At 35.4% G+C, this 17,032-nt stretch overlaps 1 protein-coding gene across 2 annotated transcripts in view; it reads left to right on the top strand.

Moving 5' to 3' along the window:
• Positions 1 to 17,032, top strand: part of ROCK2 (Rho associated coiled-coil containing protein kinase 2) — a 98,663-nt gene that overhangs the window by 66,724 nt on the left and 14,907 nt on the right. For both annotated transcript variants that reach the window (XM_031610715.2, XM_090136369.1), the window contains exons 7-26: positions 997 to 1,135; positions 2,840 to 2,931; positions 3,704 to 3,863; positions 4,514 to 4,577; positions 6,340 to 6,419; positions 6,678 to 6,726; positions 7,195 to 7,330; positions 7,434 to 7,525; positions 7,771 to 8,017; positions 8,331 to 8,437; positions 9,025 to 9,184; positions 10,241 to 10,401; positions 12,106 to 12,290; positions 13,272 to 13,341; positions 14,729 to 14,832; positions 14,988 to 15,174; positions 15,482 to 15,575; positions 15,699 to 15,793; positions 16,368 to 16,547; positions 16,782 to 16,950. In XM_031610715.2, coding sequence (XP_031466575.1) covers positions 997 to 1,135; positions 2,840 to 2,931; positions 3,704 to 3,863; positions 4,514 to 4,577; positions 6,340 to 6,419; positions 6,678 to 6,726; positions 7,195 to 7,330; positions 7,434 to 7,525; positions 7,771 to 8,017; positions 8,331 to 8,437; positions 9,025 to 9,184; positions 10,241 to 10,401; positions 12,106 to 12,290; positions 13,272 to 13,341; positions 14,729 to 14,832; positions 14,988 to 15,174; positions 15,482 to 15,575; positions 15,699 to 15,793; positions 16,368 to 16,547; positions 16,782 to 16,950 — 2,571 coding nt within the window. The remainder of the gene's footprint in view (positions 1 to 996; positions 1,136 to 2,839; positions 2,932 to 3,703; positions 3,864 to 4,513; positions 4,578 to 6,339; positions 6,420 to 6,677; positions 6,727 to 7,194; positions 7,331 to 7,433; positions 7,526 to 7,770; positions 8,018 to 8,330; positions 8,438 to 9,024; positions 9,185 to 10,240; positions 10,402 to 12,105; positions 12,291 to 13,271; positions 13,342 to 14,728; positions 14,833 to 14,987; positions 15,175 to 15,481; positions 15,576 to 15,698; positions 15,794 to 16,367; positions 16,548 to 16,781; positions 16,951 to 17,032) is intronic.

The raw sequence follows: 17,032 nt of genomic DNA, 5'->3' as shown, positions 1-17,032 counted from the left end.
TACTCCCACATACGTTGCTATTATGAAACAGACACCAATGAGATTGCCTAGGGAGGTGGTTGAGTCACTCTCCCTGGAGGTGTGTGTGGAAAAATTTGGTGGTAGGTGGACATTTGGAGGTCTTTTCCAACCTTTTTGATTCTATGATTCTATGAGATGGTTTGGAATATCTTATACTGCCCAACTCTGGAGGTGAGGTGGAGCTGGAGGTGAGGCCGCACAGTGCAGAGCAAAGCAGGGCAACCCCTCCCTTCTCCCAGTGGCAGTGCTGGGCCCCCTGCAGCCCAGGCTATGGCTGGACCTTCTGTCTGTAAGGACACACTTTTGGCTCGTATTCAATGTGCTGGCAATTTCTACGTTTATGTCAGCAAATAAACTAAAATTCATTGAATTTTGTGCTGCAGAACTTTGGATGAGAAGGGTGGCTTTTTAAATCTCAGCCCTGGCCATGCTAATATGGGCACCCAAGCTGATACAGTTCAACAGTCAGCAAGATTAGTGAGTGCAGGCTTAGTTGTGCCTGACGTGCTCTGAAGGCTTCCCAGGCAGCTCCAGGGGCAGGGCTGGCCTGCCTGCCTCTGAAATGCTCGTGGGAGAGCAGTGGTGGAGGCTTTCCAAGGAATGTGCATCTGCAAGTTGTTAATGAGGTTCAGTCCCTTACACCCATGACAGAGCATGAAGAGATGGTTACATATAAGTGTCATCCACTGTGTGAATTAGAGAACAGTGACACTATGCAGGTAAAATATACAAATCACTGGGCAAAATTTTTGGCAGTAATGTGTAATTCAGTATGTAATGGAGGTGTTTTGTCACAGGAACATTTTTAGTAGTGTATATTATTCTGTACCCTGCATATTCTCTCCGTTTCCCTCATTAGTAAACAGCCTTAGGCAAAACTACTTGTAGAGTTTGTACCTCTTCTCTTTTTTGTCTTCATCTGACACTACTTGAACATTATTCAAAATCACAGTCAGTTTACCATTTTATTTTCAGGTGATACTCCTTTTTATGCAGACTCCTTAGTAGGGACATACAGTAAAATTATGGATCACAAGAACTCATTACATTTCCCAGATGATGTAGAAATCTCTAAGCATGCAAAGAACCTCATCTGTGCCTTCTTAACTGACAGGTATGTGCATGTGTTGTTTTGGTTCTATTTCTGTTTTAGATGGTACTAACACATGTTCACTGTAAAAATCAATTTCCATTACACCAACTAACTTCAATTCTCTGCAAAATCATCCACACATGGATTTTCTTACGGGGTATTTTTCTAGGTGTGGTATTTTATTTCTTGGAGGTGTTCTGGCAGCTCTTGATACAATGTACTTTGTGCTGAAGAAATCCTCCCATCTGTGGCTTGGTGTGAAATAGAGCAGCAAACCTGTAAGGCTGGCAGTAGTTTTTGAGCCCTGAAAAGCAGGGGACAAATTGTGATGAAGTGGACGCTGCTTATAAAAAATGAAAACATACTTTTATGAAAACAAGCACGTATTTGCCTAGTTGGAAAATTCACAGGATGTTCAAACTTTTTTATTTTAACTAGTGTTACTAACTGACAAGTATAGCTAATAGAGAAAAACGATGTTATCCTGGATATAATTAAATCATCAAGTTCTCCCTTCATGGAGCTGAGGTTTTTTTTTTTATTTTTTTATTGATATTGATCTGTGTAAGATCATTCTTGGCCTGAACTCTTAAATTTTCTTTAGTGCCAGAAAGCAGAGGTTACCTTAGATTTCTCCGATTAAAGAAAATGACAGTGTAGGTTCAAATTTAACTCCAGATTGATGATGTGTCACCACCTCAGTTTGACTGCAGCCGAATGTTCAGCTTTTAGGGATTGAGGGATCAGTAGGAAAAAAACCAACAACAATCGTAAATGAATAAATTGCCTTATAATGGTTTTTATATTCACAGAGAGGATTGTTCTGCTCAGTTAAGATATATTTTAAGTGTTTCTAACCCTCAATAGCTGCAGGGCAGAGAGAAAACAGGAGCAGAATTGAATAACGTGAGTGCAGCGAGGTTTATTTCCCCTACGTGTGTTTGTCTTCCTGTTTATATTTAATGCAGCGCTCAAGCAGTTTATTTGAAACAGATGCCTTCTTTCTGTGTGCGTGACCAGTGATGAGGCACTTAGAGGGACAAGAAGGAATAAGCATCCACCCCATGATTTATTAGTTCTGTTGCACGCATTGGTTTTAAGTTCTCTTCTCACAGATAGTTTTAAGAGAGACTTCATTTGGTCGAACTAGAAGTTTCTTTTTGAACTTGAGATTTACTTCATTGTAAATATCAGCAAAAGACGTGTCAGGGTTAGTTATGGGGCAGAGGATGGAATTCTTAAAATATTTATTTCAGTTCAGCCTTGAATAACTGTTCTGTGCAGTAAGCTAGACCTTCCCTCACTTGAGTCTTAAGGTTTGTCATGTGGTTTGGCAGACACCGGCCCTTGGCAGTTTCTTCTTCCCCTACGGTGCTGGCGTTTTGTTTTTCTTTTGAGTTTCTTCTGAGCTTTTGCCTTAGTGCTCTCTTTCTTGCTTTTCTCCCCACGTGGCAGACTCCAACTTCTGGACATTTAAGCAGTCACAGGGAGAGGGGATATTATATATTTTTGTATAAATACATTTTCATATGAGAAACTACGGATCATTGGTTGGTGTGTTTTTCCCTTTTTTTTTTTTTTTCCTTTTCTTTTATTTGACCATTAATGTGTTTTACACAGAAAATCTTTACTGACAGCTTCTTTGCTGCGTGTGAGCAAGTTATAGTGAAAACAAAACAAGTGCTCTTTTTCCTAACGTGAATTTGGCTTAATTGCTATGTTCAGGGACGTGCGACTTGGGAGAAATGGGGTAGAAGAAATAAAGCATCACCCTTTCTTTAAGAGTGATCAGTGGAATTGGGACAACATCCGAGAGAGTAAGTAGATTAGCTTGAAAGTTATATTTTTATTCAATATTTGCATAAGGCTACTTAACAGTAATAATACAAATGAAAAGCACTTTAAGGCTGTATAAACTAAGTAAATATTTTCTTGGCTATCAAGAATTTTGCCTGAACTTTCTTATTTATCATTTATATTCTTAAACCTGTATCAGCAGGAATTAGTAGGAGAAATGTCTTCTTTCTGAAAGTATTCTCATATTTATTATTTTAATTTATAGTTTTCTGTTTTGAATAGCAAAACTGCATGTTTTAGAAATCTAAGCAGAAAGGCTGCTTATTGCGTTCTATTTCTGTCTGACTTTTGTTATTGTTGTTTTGATGGGTTGTCTTTTTTTCCTTGTTTCAATTTTTTCTTAATCTGTGGCTAAGGCTACATTGAGAGTGGGCTTGTTGGTTTCATTGCCTTTTGTTTAAGAAATTGTGAACTTGATTGCTGTAGGAAAAAAAAACAACAGCTACTTTGATCATAACTTCTAAAGATATATTTACTGAAGTTTCTTAACATGGTGATTATATTTAGTGTTCCATTCTAAAATGTGATGACCTTTGCAAGTACATTGTGTACATAAGATATGCCATGTATTAAGCAACTCATGTAAATGTGAAAATAGATTTAGGAAAAAAAAAATCTTCACAGTAATATTTAGAGATCTGCTGCATGATTTATACACATTTAACTAGCAGGACAACCTACATTATAGGCTGAATCTTGGAATTAAGTTGATCTTTTCTCTCCTTTCTGTAGCTGCTGCTCCTGTTGTTCCTGAGCTTAGCAGTGATATAGACAGCAGTAATTTTGATGACATTGAGGATGACAAAGGAGACGTGGAAACCTTTCCAATCCCCAAAGCCTTTGTGGGAAACCAGCTGCCTTTTATAGGATTTACCTACTATAGAGATAATTTGTAAGTGAGACTTTAATATGTATTTTTAGAAGTATACTTGCAAATTTCTCATATAGCCTATCCTTTCTTTTTCACTCTAGATACTTAATTTATTCATTGCTTTATATTCATTTCTGTTCAATTGTAAAGACAGAAGATGCAGAGTTTAAGTAGAGTATATCAGTTGTGATTACCTTGATAATTCTTATGAAATAAATAGTATTTTTATATGCATAAAAATATATAGTGTCTTTAAAAATCTGTTGTAGGTTTAAAATACTGCTAGGTTTGTAATTTAGCTCTAAAATTTTGTTGGGTGTTCAGAAAAAATGTTTAAGCAATGTAATAGCTTGCTAGGACATCAGTTGCCATCTACTTGCCTTTATTTTGATTGATTAATCATATTCAGTGTGTCTGAATAGATGTGAACGAATTGTGAGTATTAAGTAAAAATGAGAAGCTGATCTGGATTTGAAAATGTCTTAAACATTAGTCTTAGTTTTAAAAAGGCTCAAATCATTCTGATTCACTGGAGTAAAACAGGCTTCATTCTGAGAATCAGGAGAAAATAAGGCTTGAGAAAAACGATAGAAATGTGTTTATTGGTGAGGTTGCCAGAGTTGTTGAAAACTTGAATAAGGGCAGGAGGGATTTGTTTTTGTTTTTGACAGGTTGCTAAGTGACTCCTCTCAGTCTTGCAGAGAAAATGAATCGGTGCAATCTAGTAAAAATGAGGTTAGTGCCTTTTTTTTTTCCTGTAAGTGTTAAGGAATGATTAACCAATTTTGTTAGATCTGTTAGGAGGAGGCAGAGTTTTAAGCAAGGAATCAGATATTCTGGGGAGCACTCTTTTAATGCTTCTCAATAAAAATGATGAGTTCTATCTAGAGGACAGCAAGGAGGTAAATATATTTGAATTATGAAAGGAATCAAATAGTTCCCACTTAATTTGTGTGAACATGATATATCATTAAATCCTGTAGATGTTTATTCACCAAACCATTAACAGTAAAGTGATTGTACCAGCTTATGAATGAACTGCTGTACTTGAATGTAAAGGTACTGTACTGTGACGATGAATGAGTACACATTTTTCTCTGATTCTTCTGGCATTTACAATTTGGTTTGAAAACAAATGTGTAGGGCTCTGTTTGCCCCAAACAGCATCGCCCTTGGAAAGGTTGTAGTTTTTGGCTGTGCACTGTGATTTGTGGCACATTTATCCAGAGTTTAGAAAATTAAGTTGTCAACTATAGTGACAAAGGAATGTTTTTGAGCATAAATCTTTCTCTCAGTTGAAGTGAGTGTGTGAAGCACGTTTATTGAGCTTTTGAAGATTGCCAACTGAATTTAAATATGTGGATGAGAGGAGAATGCTACTAATTTTTCATGTATTTAGCTTACTTCATTACTCCACTTAACCATTTGTATTATTCAAGTCTAGTTTGTTAACATTTGTTAAAACTTACTTAATTGTTAAACTTTGAAAAGGAAAGGCGTAATGTAATGGAGAACATAAATTTAAATGTGAATGTTTATTGGACTCCACATCTTTCCTTCCTGTCATTGATGAATAGAATAAAAGTTTTAGTTTCACTTTAAATAAAAGAAAGCAACCATTCTTTAAAATACAGTTTCACGTTCATAACATTTGCTTTCTATTGTGACAGTTGTTAAAATTTTGCATTTCACTTCTGACAACTTTTTTTGTTCTCATTTTCTCAAGCAATGAGTCCCTAGGTTTTGATGTCTTTTCAGTGTCCCTGTTTTGGGGATCTTATGATTTTGCATGTTTTATGTGGGGAGTAGAAGAGGGATAAAGGAGAAAAAGAAATGTTTGAAAGCCTGAAGATGTGAAGCAATTCCAAAATTCATGTTTTATAATCTAATTTTTTGAATTTGGAGGTATTTGATTCATAATATCTTTTTTATATTAAGGAGAACAAAACATCCCCAAACTTTAAAACTGTTTCTAATATTCTGCTTGTGAAAGAATTCCTCTCTGTGTGAGGTCATGGAGCACATTTGGTAATATTCTCTGAATATTGTCCAGTTTGGTCATATGGGGGGAGACCCCATATTTCAATTTTTAAATCATGTATAGAAGAGACTGTCCCAAAAACTGTGCTTCAGCTCTTCCAACTCTAAGCAGGGAAAGAATACAGCAAAGGACCAGAAGCAACATTATTTGCCTAAAGAAATTTTATGACTGTCACTTTGTGGTATGTAATTTTGAGATGGTTAGCTTTAAAGCAGCATGCAGCAAATGTTGTATCATAAAAATCATCATGATTAATAACTTGTAAAGGTGAGAAATAGAGATGAAATAACCTTCTGCTGAGAAATAACCTTCTGCTGATGAATTAAAAAAATCACAATTAATGGTTACATTAATTTTCCATGCTTTCCCTTTTTTTGTTATTAAGCTGCTTTATACTATTTTCATGTGATAACAGTCTTACTTAAAGACCATGCTTTTTTTGACCTTTTTACTCAGTTTCAGAAAAAACTAAGCAAGTTAGAAGAACAACTCAGCAATGAATTGCAAGCCAAAGATGAACTAGAACAGAAATACAGGTGAGATTGTTTTGACGTGTTTGCTGTGCTTGAAAAGAAATATTATTACACAATGATTTGACCTCCTCCCCCCACTGCCTGCTTATCTCTGTACTTCCATAAGAATGTCTCTATTGTTTGAGTGACTTTCCCAGCCCTAGAAGTTTAATGTGATTGCTGAAAATAGAATATCTTACAAAAAATTAATTGAACACATCCAAACACCCTATTTTTGTGTGTGGTCAATAGGGTTTAAAGATATTTTTCATATTCCTTCAGGTCTGCTAATACTCGTTTAGAGAAGATAGTGAAAGAGCTAGATGAAGAGGTAAGTCAGTAGTTACTAATTACTGAAACTAAAACTTCAGCATTTGTATCTGAGTTTTTCTTTAGGAACTAGCAGATTATTTTTGGTAGCTCTGTATTTATGGCAAGTAACACCAGTTGATTTGTTGGTATTCAGAGTGTGTTCTAACTGTGTCAGTAAAAGGACTGTATTTTGCACAGCTTTGCACCTTAATGCCTACTGCACATGTATCATATCTACAGAGGGCATGTACAACATAATGTGTTGTTCATACAGGTGCTTGTTGAGATTTTACAGTACATGGATGTTTCATGGCTGCTAGGCAGGTTACAGCATTTGTTTTCAAATGTTGTGATGCACTGTGTTTGCAGGAAGCAGATGGCAGATGTCTTTTTTCCATTTTGATGGAAAGTCTTTTAATCACTTTAAGTTTGCCAAGATTCTGTATGTAATAAATGTCATTTGTTTTGCTCTTTTTAATATATCCAGATAACTTCAAGGAAAAATGTAGAGTCTGCAGTCAGACAGTTAGAAAGGGAGAAGGCTCTTCTTCAGCATAAGAATACAGAATACCAGAGAAAAGCAGAACATGAAGCAGATAAGAAACGCAATTTGGAAAACGAAGGTATGTTGAACCATGCATGCTTGAAGGGTTCTGTTTTGATGTAGGTTTTTAAAAGATAAAAACTTTTTCACAACAGTGATTAACTGAATTGTTTTTGTTCTAGTTAACAGTTTGAAAGATCAACTTGAAGATTTAAAAAAGAGGAATCAGAACTCTCAAATATCCAATGAGAAAATCAATCAGCTACAAAGACAGGCATGCCAACTTTATGTATCTTAAAATAATCACTTTCTGAAGTTCAGATTTGATTGGTAATGATGGGAGTTTGAATGTGTAATGGAATTCTAGAAGCTGTTCTTTCTTATCATGTATTCATATTTAAAAGTAATCTTGAAATACCCTCTTATTTCTTTAATCTATTCAATCTAATATTTTATAACAGCCGTGGTAGATGTTACATTTTAATTGTTTAGTCTAAAGTATGTTTTTATCAATCCTAGTTGGATGAGGCCAATTCTTTGCTGCGATCAGAGTCTGAAACTGCAGCCAGGCTAAGGAAGAACCAGACTGAAAGTACAAAGCAAATCCAGCAGTTAGAAGCTAATAATCGAGAACTACAGGATAAGAACTGCCTACTAGAGAATGCTAAACTCAAACTGGAGAAGGACTTTCTCAATCTTCAGTCAGCTCTAGAATCAGAAAGGAGAGATCGAAGTCATGGATCAGAGATTATCAGTGATTTACAAGGTATTGCAACAAGTGTTCTGAAGTTAAGCTTTTTTCAGGTTTCAGAAATAAAAACACATTCTGGTGATGTTATTTGAGTTTCAGACAGAAACTAAATTAGAGAGCTGTTTTATACAATGTTATTTAAGTTAGGACATGCATTACAGAGAAAACAAGTGGGGAGATACTTAAGATGAAAGTGTATGTTACTGATTTCTAAAACCACTGTGAAGAGTCTTAACAGTTGGAACCAGAACTTTCTATCAGTAAGTAGATACAGTACATGTTTTTTCACAGACTACCCAGCCTCATTAATGTTTTGTTCATTCTTTAGGTCGAATATCGAGCCTGGAAGAAGAAGTGAAAAATGGAAAGAGTGCATTAGCCAAACTAGAAATGGAGAAAAGGCAATTGCAGGAAAAACTTACAGATTTAGAAAAGGTAACAGCAGTTCTTAGAGAGCATTTGTGGTACATTCCTGTGAAATTCTTACAGTTGGGATTGTTTTAATTGAGACCAAGTCTTTTTGAAAAATTAAGCCTTGTTTTCAGCATCAGTTTTTCAGTGGATTTTTCTCATTGATTTGGAAGTTTGAAAAGTGGGGAAAGAAGACTCCCATTTCCCTTATGATTTCAATTCATTATATTTGTAAAGTTTACAGTAATGTACACCAATGTGTATAGCTTAATTGTGCAGTTGTAACACTTCATTTTTGCTATGAAATCTGACCTTTTTAAACTCTCAGTATTGCCAGAAATTATAAAGCAAAAAAAAAAAAAAAAAGAAAGGTTTTGCTAATATTTTTTAGAATAAATTCTTTGATATTTTGAAATTGGGAATTTCACTGCATACTTGTAGAGCATTTTATCAATGCTTTTCTATGGGTAGTAGAAGTGAATTCCTATGACCTTAGGATCTGTGCTGTGTCTTCTGTATACTTCCAAGCAGCATGTTACTGTTGTTTGACATTTTTTATCTAACCTGATGTATTTAATATTTCACTTTAATGCCCTTTTCTTGTTTAACAGGAAAAGAGCAACATGGAAATAGATATGACATACAAATTCAAAGTTATGCAGCAGAACCTTGAGCAAGAGGAAGCTGAACATAAAGCCACAAAAGCACGATTGGCAGACAAAAATAAGATTTATGAATCTATAGAGGAGGCAAAATCTGAAGCCATGAAAGGTATGTATTTGACATCACAGTTAGACTTAAGCATAAATTATTGAGGGTAGGTAATAGAATTTTTAAACATAGTTATTTTTTCTCTATTCCCCCGTTCTTTTTAAAATATAATTAGCTTTGTAAATCAGTTGTACTCCTGTTTTTGTTCTTCTAGGTTAAAGGCAGGCAGTTTTAGTCTCTTTGAGTACAACAGAATTTCTATTGCCAACATCACTAATCCATTTTCTGTGCTACGGTCTTCTGAGCTAGGGTATTATTAAATTTATATTATTAAAACTGTTGGAAAGATTTTCAGAAGATTATCTGTGTCCTTTGTTAAACCTCTTTCTAAATAAAATATATGTCAACAACTTAAAAATTTAAATAGATTACTAGATATTGTTAGACATAGTAAAGCCTTTGGTAGGCTTCCGTAGTCACTATGCATATTCTGGTGTATCTCCTAACAATTGAAATGTCCTAGAGAGAGGGATAATTAGCAAATGATTCCAGAATATGGCTCTTATTTTTGAATTAAATTACTTTTGTTTATTCCAAGTGCTTAAAAAATAACCTACGGATCTTATCCTTCCAAATGCAGAACATCAACAAAAATGTTGAGCTTGCAGATGTTCCAAAAAAGGAAAATGATTCAGATGTACCATATGAGTCACTTGGTCTATCAGATTCCTCAACAGCTTCAACTCTTTAATTGATTTCAGATTATCACAGTGAAAGCAATACTTGATCTATAGATAGAAAATATTTTTTTAAGAGGAAAGCCACTCTTTTATCCCTCTCAAATGTGTTGAAAATAAACTGGAATTGATATTGAAACTCAAGAGTAAGTAATAGTTCTCAGGCAGAAATGTGTGCAAAGGATCCTCTGGGATGCTTTTTCACAGTTTACTGTGAAAAATTTAATGAACCACTTTTCAGCAGTCTCTGTCATAACTGACAACCATTTTACATATTGGTAGTGTGGGTCGATGTTCTTCCTCACCTCCCTCACCCCTTTAAACTCCCTGTTTTACACTGACTCATTTGCAGGCTGACCTTAAATCTCTTTCTTCACAGAAATGGAGAAGAAACTTTTGGAAGAGAGAGCTTTGAAGCAAAAAGTGGAAAATCGGTTGTTAGAAGCTGAAAAGCAGCGCTCCATGTTGGATTGTGATCTCAAACAATCACAGCAGAAAATAAATGAACTCCTTAGGCAAAAGGATAAACTAAATGAAGATGTATGTAGCAGTCACAAAAGAAGTCTTAAGTGGAAGCTAGCTTTAAATGTCTTTGTATTTTCCTTTTGTTATAGCCGTATTCAGGGTGTTTGTGAATGTAAATGGCAGTAATTCTTACTTCTTTGTATTTGGAGCTTTAAAAAGTCAACTTTACAGAGTGGTTTCATTTTCCTAAAGTATTCCAGCATTATTGATATCAAAGTTTTTATTCTGGAATGTAAAATGCTAAGAAATTGACACATGGAAAGACTAGGTTATTTATTGTGAACTAATAACTTTACTCAGGAAATAGATTTATCTATTAAAAAATGTGTGCATATTGTACAATAATGTATAAGGATTGCTCCAAAAGTAATGCCTCCTATTTTATTATGTTGGCCCACGATGTCATAGGTGGATGTTGGTGGTATAGCAGTAGAGGTTGAACATTTCTGTGATGTGACAGATGACAGCATAGGGGGCAGTCTGACAAAATGCTATCTGACATAGGAGTGCTTATGAAGCAAAGGTTCATTGATTTCCTCCATGCAGAAAAAAATGCACTCATTGACATTCACTGACACTGAATGTTTCTGGAGATCAAACAGTGGATGTGAGCTTGTAAGGCAATGGTTGGTATTGCCAACCATTCAGCGGTGGCAACAGTGATGTTGAAGCTAAGCTACATTCAAGATGGCCATGCACAACTGTTATAACACAGAATGAATTTTGATCAGCTCATCTGAGGATTACAATTAGGGAATTGTGTCTGGAGCTGGGTATTGGCTTCACTGCATTTGAAACATTAGTGGCAGCATTGGAATATTGCAGAGTTTACACCAGGTGGATCCCATGAATGCTCACACAGGAGCAGAAGGAACACCGTATGCAACTTTGTCAAGACCTATTAAACCAATACAAGGCCAAAGGTGAGAGCTTCCTGGATCACATCGTTACCAGTGATGACATGTGGTGTCATGCAACAAGTGAGAGTCAAAACAACAGTCCATGGTGAGGCAACATGTGAATTTCTCATAGAAAAAAAAGTTCAAGATGCAGCCCTCAGTGGGTAAAGTGATGTGCCCTGTCTTTTGGGATAGGAAAGCGATGATACTTCTGGATTTCCTGGAATACAGACAGACCATCACCTCTGCCCTTAACATTGCAACATTGACTAAGCTGACAGCTCGAACTTACAGAGTCAGGTCAGAGAAGACAATCTTTCTCCTGCATGATAACTCCAGGCTCTGTACCACTTTGAAGACCATGGAACACATTGCCAGTCTTAGCTGGACTGTCCCACTACATAACCACACATACTGTATATAGTCCAGATTTGACATGTTCTGACTTACATCTGTTTGGGCCGATGAAAGATGGACAGCATGGGTAGCATTTTCCTACCAACAATGCCATTGTAGCAGCTGTGAAACAGTCAGTCACCTCCACTAGTGCAGATGTTTATGAATGTAGTATGCAGGCTCTTGTTCATCACTGGCAAAAATTCATAGCTAGTGGTGGTGGTGATGTTGAAAAGTAGTAGCTGAGAATTTCCTCTATCGTATAGTATGATTTTACTCTCTGTATGTGTTATACTTTCCAGGGAAATAAATAGGAGGTATTACATTTGGAGCAAATTATATAGGAAGTGTCAATAAGAAACATTGTTTGCATGTTACTTCCCTATGTAGATTCATAACCCTCATGTTTCTGTTTGTTTTGTAGGTTAAAAACCTGACTTTAAAAATAGAGCAAGAAACACAAAAGCGTTGTCTCACTCAAAATGACCTCAAGATGCAAACACAACAGGTCAACACCTTAAAAATGTCAGAGAAGCAGCTAAAACAGGAGAATAACCATCTTCAGGAAATCAAATTAAGTCTGGAGAAACAAAATAATGAACTTCGCAAGTAAGCAGAGTTGCTCTATTTTACTCTTTTTAAAGTATTGCTGATTGGTAGTTTTCTTTTTCTAAAAGCCAAGAGCCACATGGATCTTGAAGATTTGTGCTGAAAACCTAAAATAAGAGAAGAAAGTGTAAAAGAAAATTGGGGGGGGGGGGGGGAAGAACAGAATAATTGGAGGAGATAAGAACCATTGATTTAGCAGAATGTTTAGGTAATTGATTTATTGCAAAAAGTATTGACAGTCTAAGAGAGGTTATCAGAGTTGGCCAGTAATGCCAATACAGAGCTGTGAAGCGTAAGCAGTGGAAATATCCTATATTAAGGGTGTTTAATCAACCTGCTAGCCTTCAGATAGACAGGAATTGTGTTAAATCCTAGCAATCCTTCAGGTTCTTACAATGAATAATTTGACTATTTAAATAATAACTATTTAAAAAATTACACAAAGAACATTCTTGTGACTGAAAAAAAAAAAGTTTAGTGTGTAGATAACGTGTAACTTACTCTTTGCTCTTCTATGACTTCTGGAGGTTTATGTTTTGGTTCATCTTTTTTTCAAGCAAGATGCAGTTAATCGCGTAGAAAGCTGAATGTGGCAATTACCATAACAAAATAATGGTGGAAATCTTTTCTGCTACCTTACTGATCTTTTTTTTTTATATGACTAAGTGACTTTCTGAGTTATTTTAATAGGTGAATTCAAGAAATGATGCCTGACAAAGAATACAGAAGTTCTCAGAGACTTCTAGCAAACAAGAAACCCAAAACAATCTGTCAGATCAGTGATGTTTTTACATGGAAATAACATTCTGTCAGTGGCTGTTTGCTTTATCAGTGACACTGTTGTAGCTAGTATGCTAACTGTATTAAACTGACAAAGACTCAGGTTGAACTGCAGAATATAAAGAATGTGAATGCAGCCATTTCTATTCTATTGTTTGGAATCTTCATATCTTTTCTTTGATGTATTTTATTACTTTCTAGAGAACGTCAAGATGCAGATGGACAAATGAAAGAGCTTCAAGACCAACTTGAAGCTGAACAGTATTTCTCAGTATGTTTTATGCTTCATTACTTTTATACCAATCTGTTTATTAGATGTAATGTTACCTTTTCTTTTTCTCTCAGCCATGAAGCACTTCATCCTTCTAATTTAAAGTTAATTCTTATTCCTGGGTCTTCATTCTTGACCGCAGCCCTCTTACCACTCCTTGCTCTTGATCTCTAAGCGGAATGAAAGAGTTCATATTAAGAAATATACCAGCTTTGGAAGGGCAACCCAAGCACAGGTTAAGGGAAGGAAAAAGTTGAGCAGCTCATTCTGTAATGTGAATAATTTTCTGGACGTTTCAAGACTTTTGCATTCAGCATCTGGTCCAGGCAGCGTTGAAGCTGTATTGAAACAGTCATATATATTGAAACAATCATTACCAAACACATGCATTTAAGGCTTAGAAGAAAGTTATTGCATAATAACCAAACTTTGCAAAGACCCATTGAGAGATTTTGCTTCAGTGTAATAGGCACAATAAATAGGGATTGTTGTTAGAAATAATCACTAACATATAATGATTAACTTAAATTAATAGCGCTCAGCCAATCATACTAAAGAAAAGGCCAAGGGTCTTGCTTGAGAATTTAAGGAAACTCACACTTTTACTGTGGTCTTTATATCAGTAAGGAGGATGAGTAGCTGGTCAAAAACTGCACGTGTCAAAGGAGAAGAGAAAAAGGAAGGTTCAAGTCAGTTGACTGCTCTGACCAGAGAGAGAATCGTGAGGGACTTCATCATGAAAGCACTAAATCCACTGGCAGTTATCTGTCAGTCAGCCATTCTTAGTGTACAGAGCAGTGTAATTTTTCTTTAATTTCCTCTGTAGCTCGAGGTTTGTATCCATTTCACAAGAGTGTAAATTTCAAATTTTCCCTGATCTATTTTTCTCTTTCTCCTTTGTGTTTTTCCTCTTGGGCTCTCATGTTGTTACCATGCAATTGTATGGTTAAAATCCAAGCTTTACCTAATCTATTTCTGATAAGGTTTTAAAATAGTAGAGAAAAGAAAATTCAGTTTGCCAGTCTTATACACGGTATGCTTAGAAATGTATAAATTAGATCTCATTCATCTACCTGATCAAAATACATAGGATTTTTTTTTTTTTTTGGGGGGGGGGGGGCGGGAGAGGGGAGGAGGAGAGTGGGTTTATTTTGTTGTTCAAAAAAATCAAGGGAACACCAAGCAAAAAGCAACAAAACAACAAAAAATAAAGCAAATAATATTTGGAAATCATGACCTTCGATGACTTTCACTTAAATATAGAGGAAGCTTTGGAAGGAGCATATGGTTAAAGAACAGCACACCATGTCATCTTGTATCAATTTTTGTGTACCTTCAAGCCAGATTATGTAAGTCACATCCTTTTCTTTTTTACTTCAAATTCTAGACTCTTTATAAGACACAAGTTCGAGAACTTAAGGAAGAATGTGAGGAAAAGACCAAACTTTGTAAAGAGATGCAGCAAAAGATACAAGAGTTACAGGATGAGAGGTACTGGTTGTACTGTTAATATATAACTCAGGATAGCCTTCTCTTATTTTTGTACAGGTGGGGTTTGGTGGTTTATTTTGTTTTGCTTTGTTGTTTATTTTGTTTTAAGTAACCTCCCATTTTTTGAGTTAACAATATGTATCAATAATTTGCAGAGATTCCTTGGCAGCACAGCTAGAAATCACTTTGACAAAAGCAGATTCAGAACAACTTGCACGTTCCATTGCTGAAGAACAGTACTCCGATTTGGAAAAAGAGAAGATTATGAAAGAACTGGAGATTAAAGAAATGATGGCTCGGCATAAACAGGAGCTTACTGAGAAGGATGCCACTATAGCCTCTGTGAGTAATATACATCATTATTTTGGTAGGGGTATATGAGAGCATCAGTTTCATTTGCAGTTTGAGTTATCCATTGCTGCTTAGCATACTTAAATGTGTTATGCATTTAAAACTATTTATTTTCTTTGAATTAACTAGTTAAAAATATATATTGTACCCTGTTTCTTCCCTGTATCTCTTCTGTGCCCCTGTGCTAGTCATCTTATACTTGTTCTGCTTTCTGTCTGAAGCATTTCCTTCTATGCTGTAGTGTTTTCATATGTCATTTGTTTTTAGATACATGGTCACATGTACTTTTTGTTTGTAGTTGGAGGAAGCAAATAGAACACTAACAAGCGATGTGGCTAATCTTGCTAATGAGAAAGAAGAACTAAACAATAAACTGAAGGAGGAACAAGAACGTAAGTATTCCCTGAACCAAATACAATTCATTATGCCTCTAGTTTTGTTTCTAAAAATACTGTTTTCTTTTGTAACGTGCTTTCATTTATATCTTTTTGTTTGTTTAAATTACCTTGTTACAGAAATTGCAAAATTAAAAGAAGAAGAAGCAAATATAGGAAATATTAAAGCACAGTTTGAGAAACAACTGTTGAATGAAAGAACACTGAAAACCCAGGTAAGCGAATATATCTGAAGAGATAAGTGTCCATGATTTAATAATGAAGTGTTCATATTTTTAATAAAAAACTTAACACTTCATTCTTTCCCTGATGAAATAAAATATGTCAAATTTTTCTTTTTTTGCCTCTGCTAAGTAGACTTTCAGTGTAGTGAAACTGCATCCTCATCAATTATTGCAGAGAAAGTCCTAATCTCCATGCAGTCCACCAACATAAGTCTTGATTTCTGTCAAATGAATTTTTCACTTGATTTACGTTCCTCTGTAATTACCATAAAATGGTCATTCTAATTTTAACAGTAAGTGGCATTTTAATCCACTAGCTAATTGAAACTGAAGAACATTTAAATGAGTAGAGGTCTTCTAAAAAAACATTTGTTTAAAGTGAAAATGGCAGCATTATCTTTATTCAGTTTTGATTAATGCAAGTAACTTTCTACTACCAGATATGCAGAGATCTTAGTTCACAGATTAAAAATGCTTGACCGCAGGTAGTGGAGAAGACTATTTCTTTGCAGCATAGCTCTGTATTTATTTGTTTGTTTTTTCCTTCTGTTTCCTCCTTGGGAAGGCTGTGAATAAATTGGCTGAGATCATGAATCGGAAGGGTCCAGTCAAACGTGGAGCTGACACCGATGTACGGCGGAAGGAAAAGGAAAACAGGAAACTGCATATGGAGCTGAAATCTGAACGAGAGAAGTTAACACAAATGATGATCAAGTATCAGAAAGAAATCAATGAAATGCAGGCAGTAAGATCCTCTTAACAAGTATAAACATTGATAACATTTTCTGTAATACTTAGTGAAATCGTTCGGTCTTTTAAGGTAGTGTATAGAGTCTCTATTCCTGAATTTCCTCCATTGAAAGAAAGATGCAGCACATATATTGAGACTGACTGCAAAGCCTTCATAAATTTATATTCACATTTTCTTTGAGTAGCTGAGTATCGTGACAATAGGAAACCTTTACTTTTATCCTTACAGCAAATAGCAGAAGAAAGTCAGATACGAATTGAACTCCAGATGACTCTGGACAGCAAAGACAGTGACATTGAACAGCTTCGGTCACAACTACAGTCATTACACATTGGTCTAGACAACAGTAGCATAGGCAGCGGACCTGGAGATGCTGAGGCAGATGATGGATTCCCTGGTATGTTATTCATATTAATATTTCTACTTGAATTGTTTTTTTTAATCTGTTTTACCATGGAAACTGATGTATTTGATATTTC

The sequence above is a fragment of the Phasianus colchicus genome, chromosome 2, assembly GCF_987193195.1.
Source record: "Phasianus colchicus chromosome 2, bPhaCol1.hap1.1, whole genome shotgun sequence".
Taxonomy (NCBI): Eukaryota; Metazoa; Chordata; class Aves; order Galliformes; family Phasianidae; genus Phasianus; species Phasianus colchicus.
The sequence above is the reverse complement of the archived record's forward strand: the minus strand, read 5'-3'. Positions and strand labels throughout refer to the sequence as shown.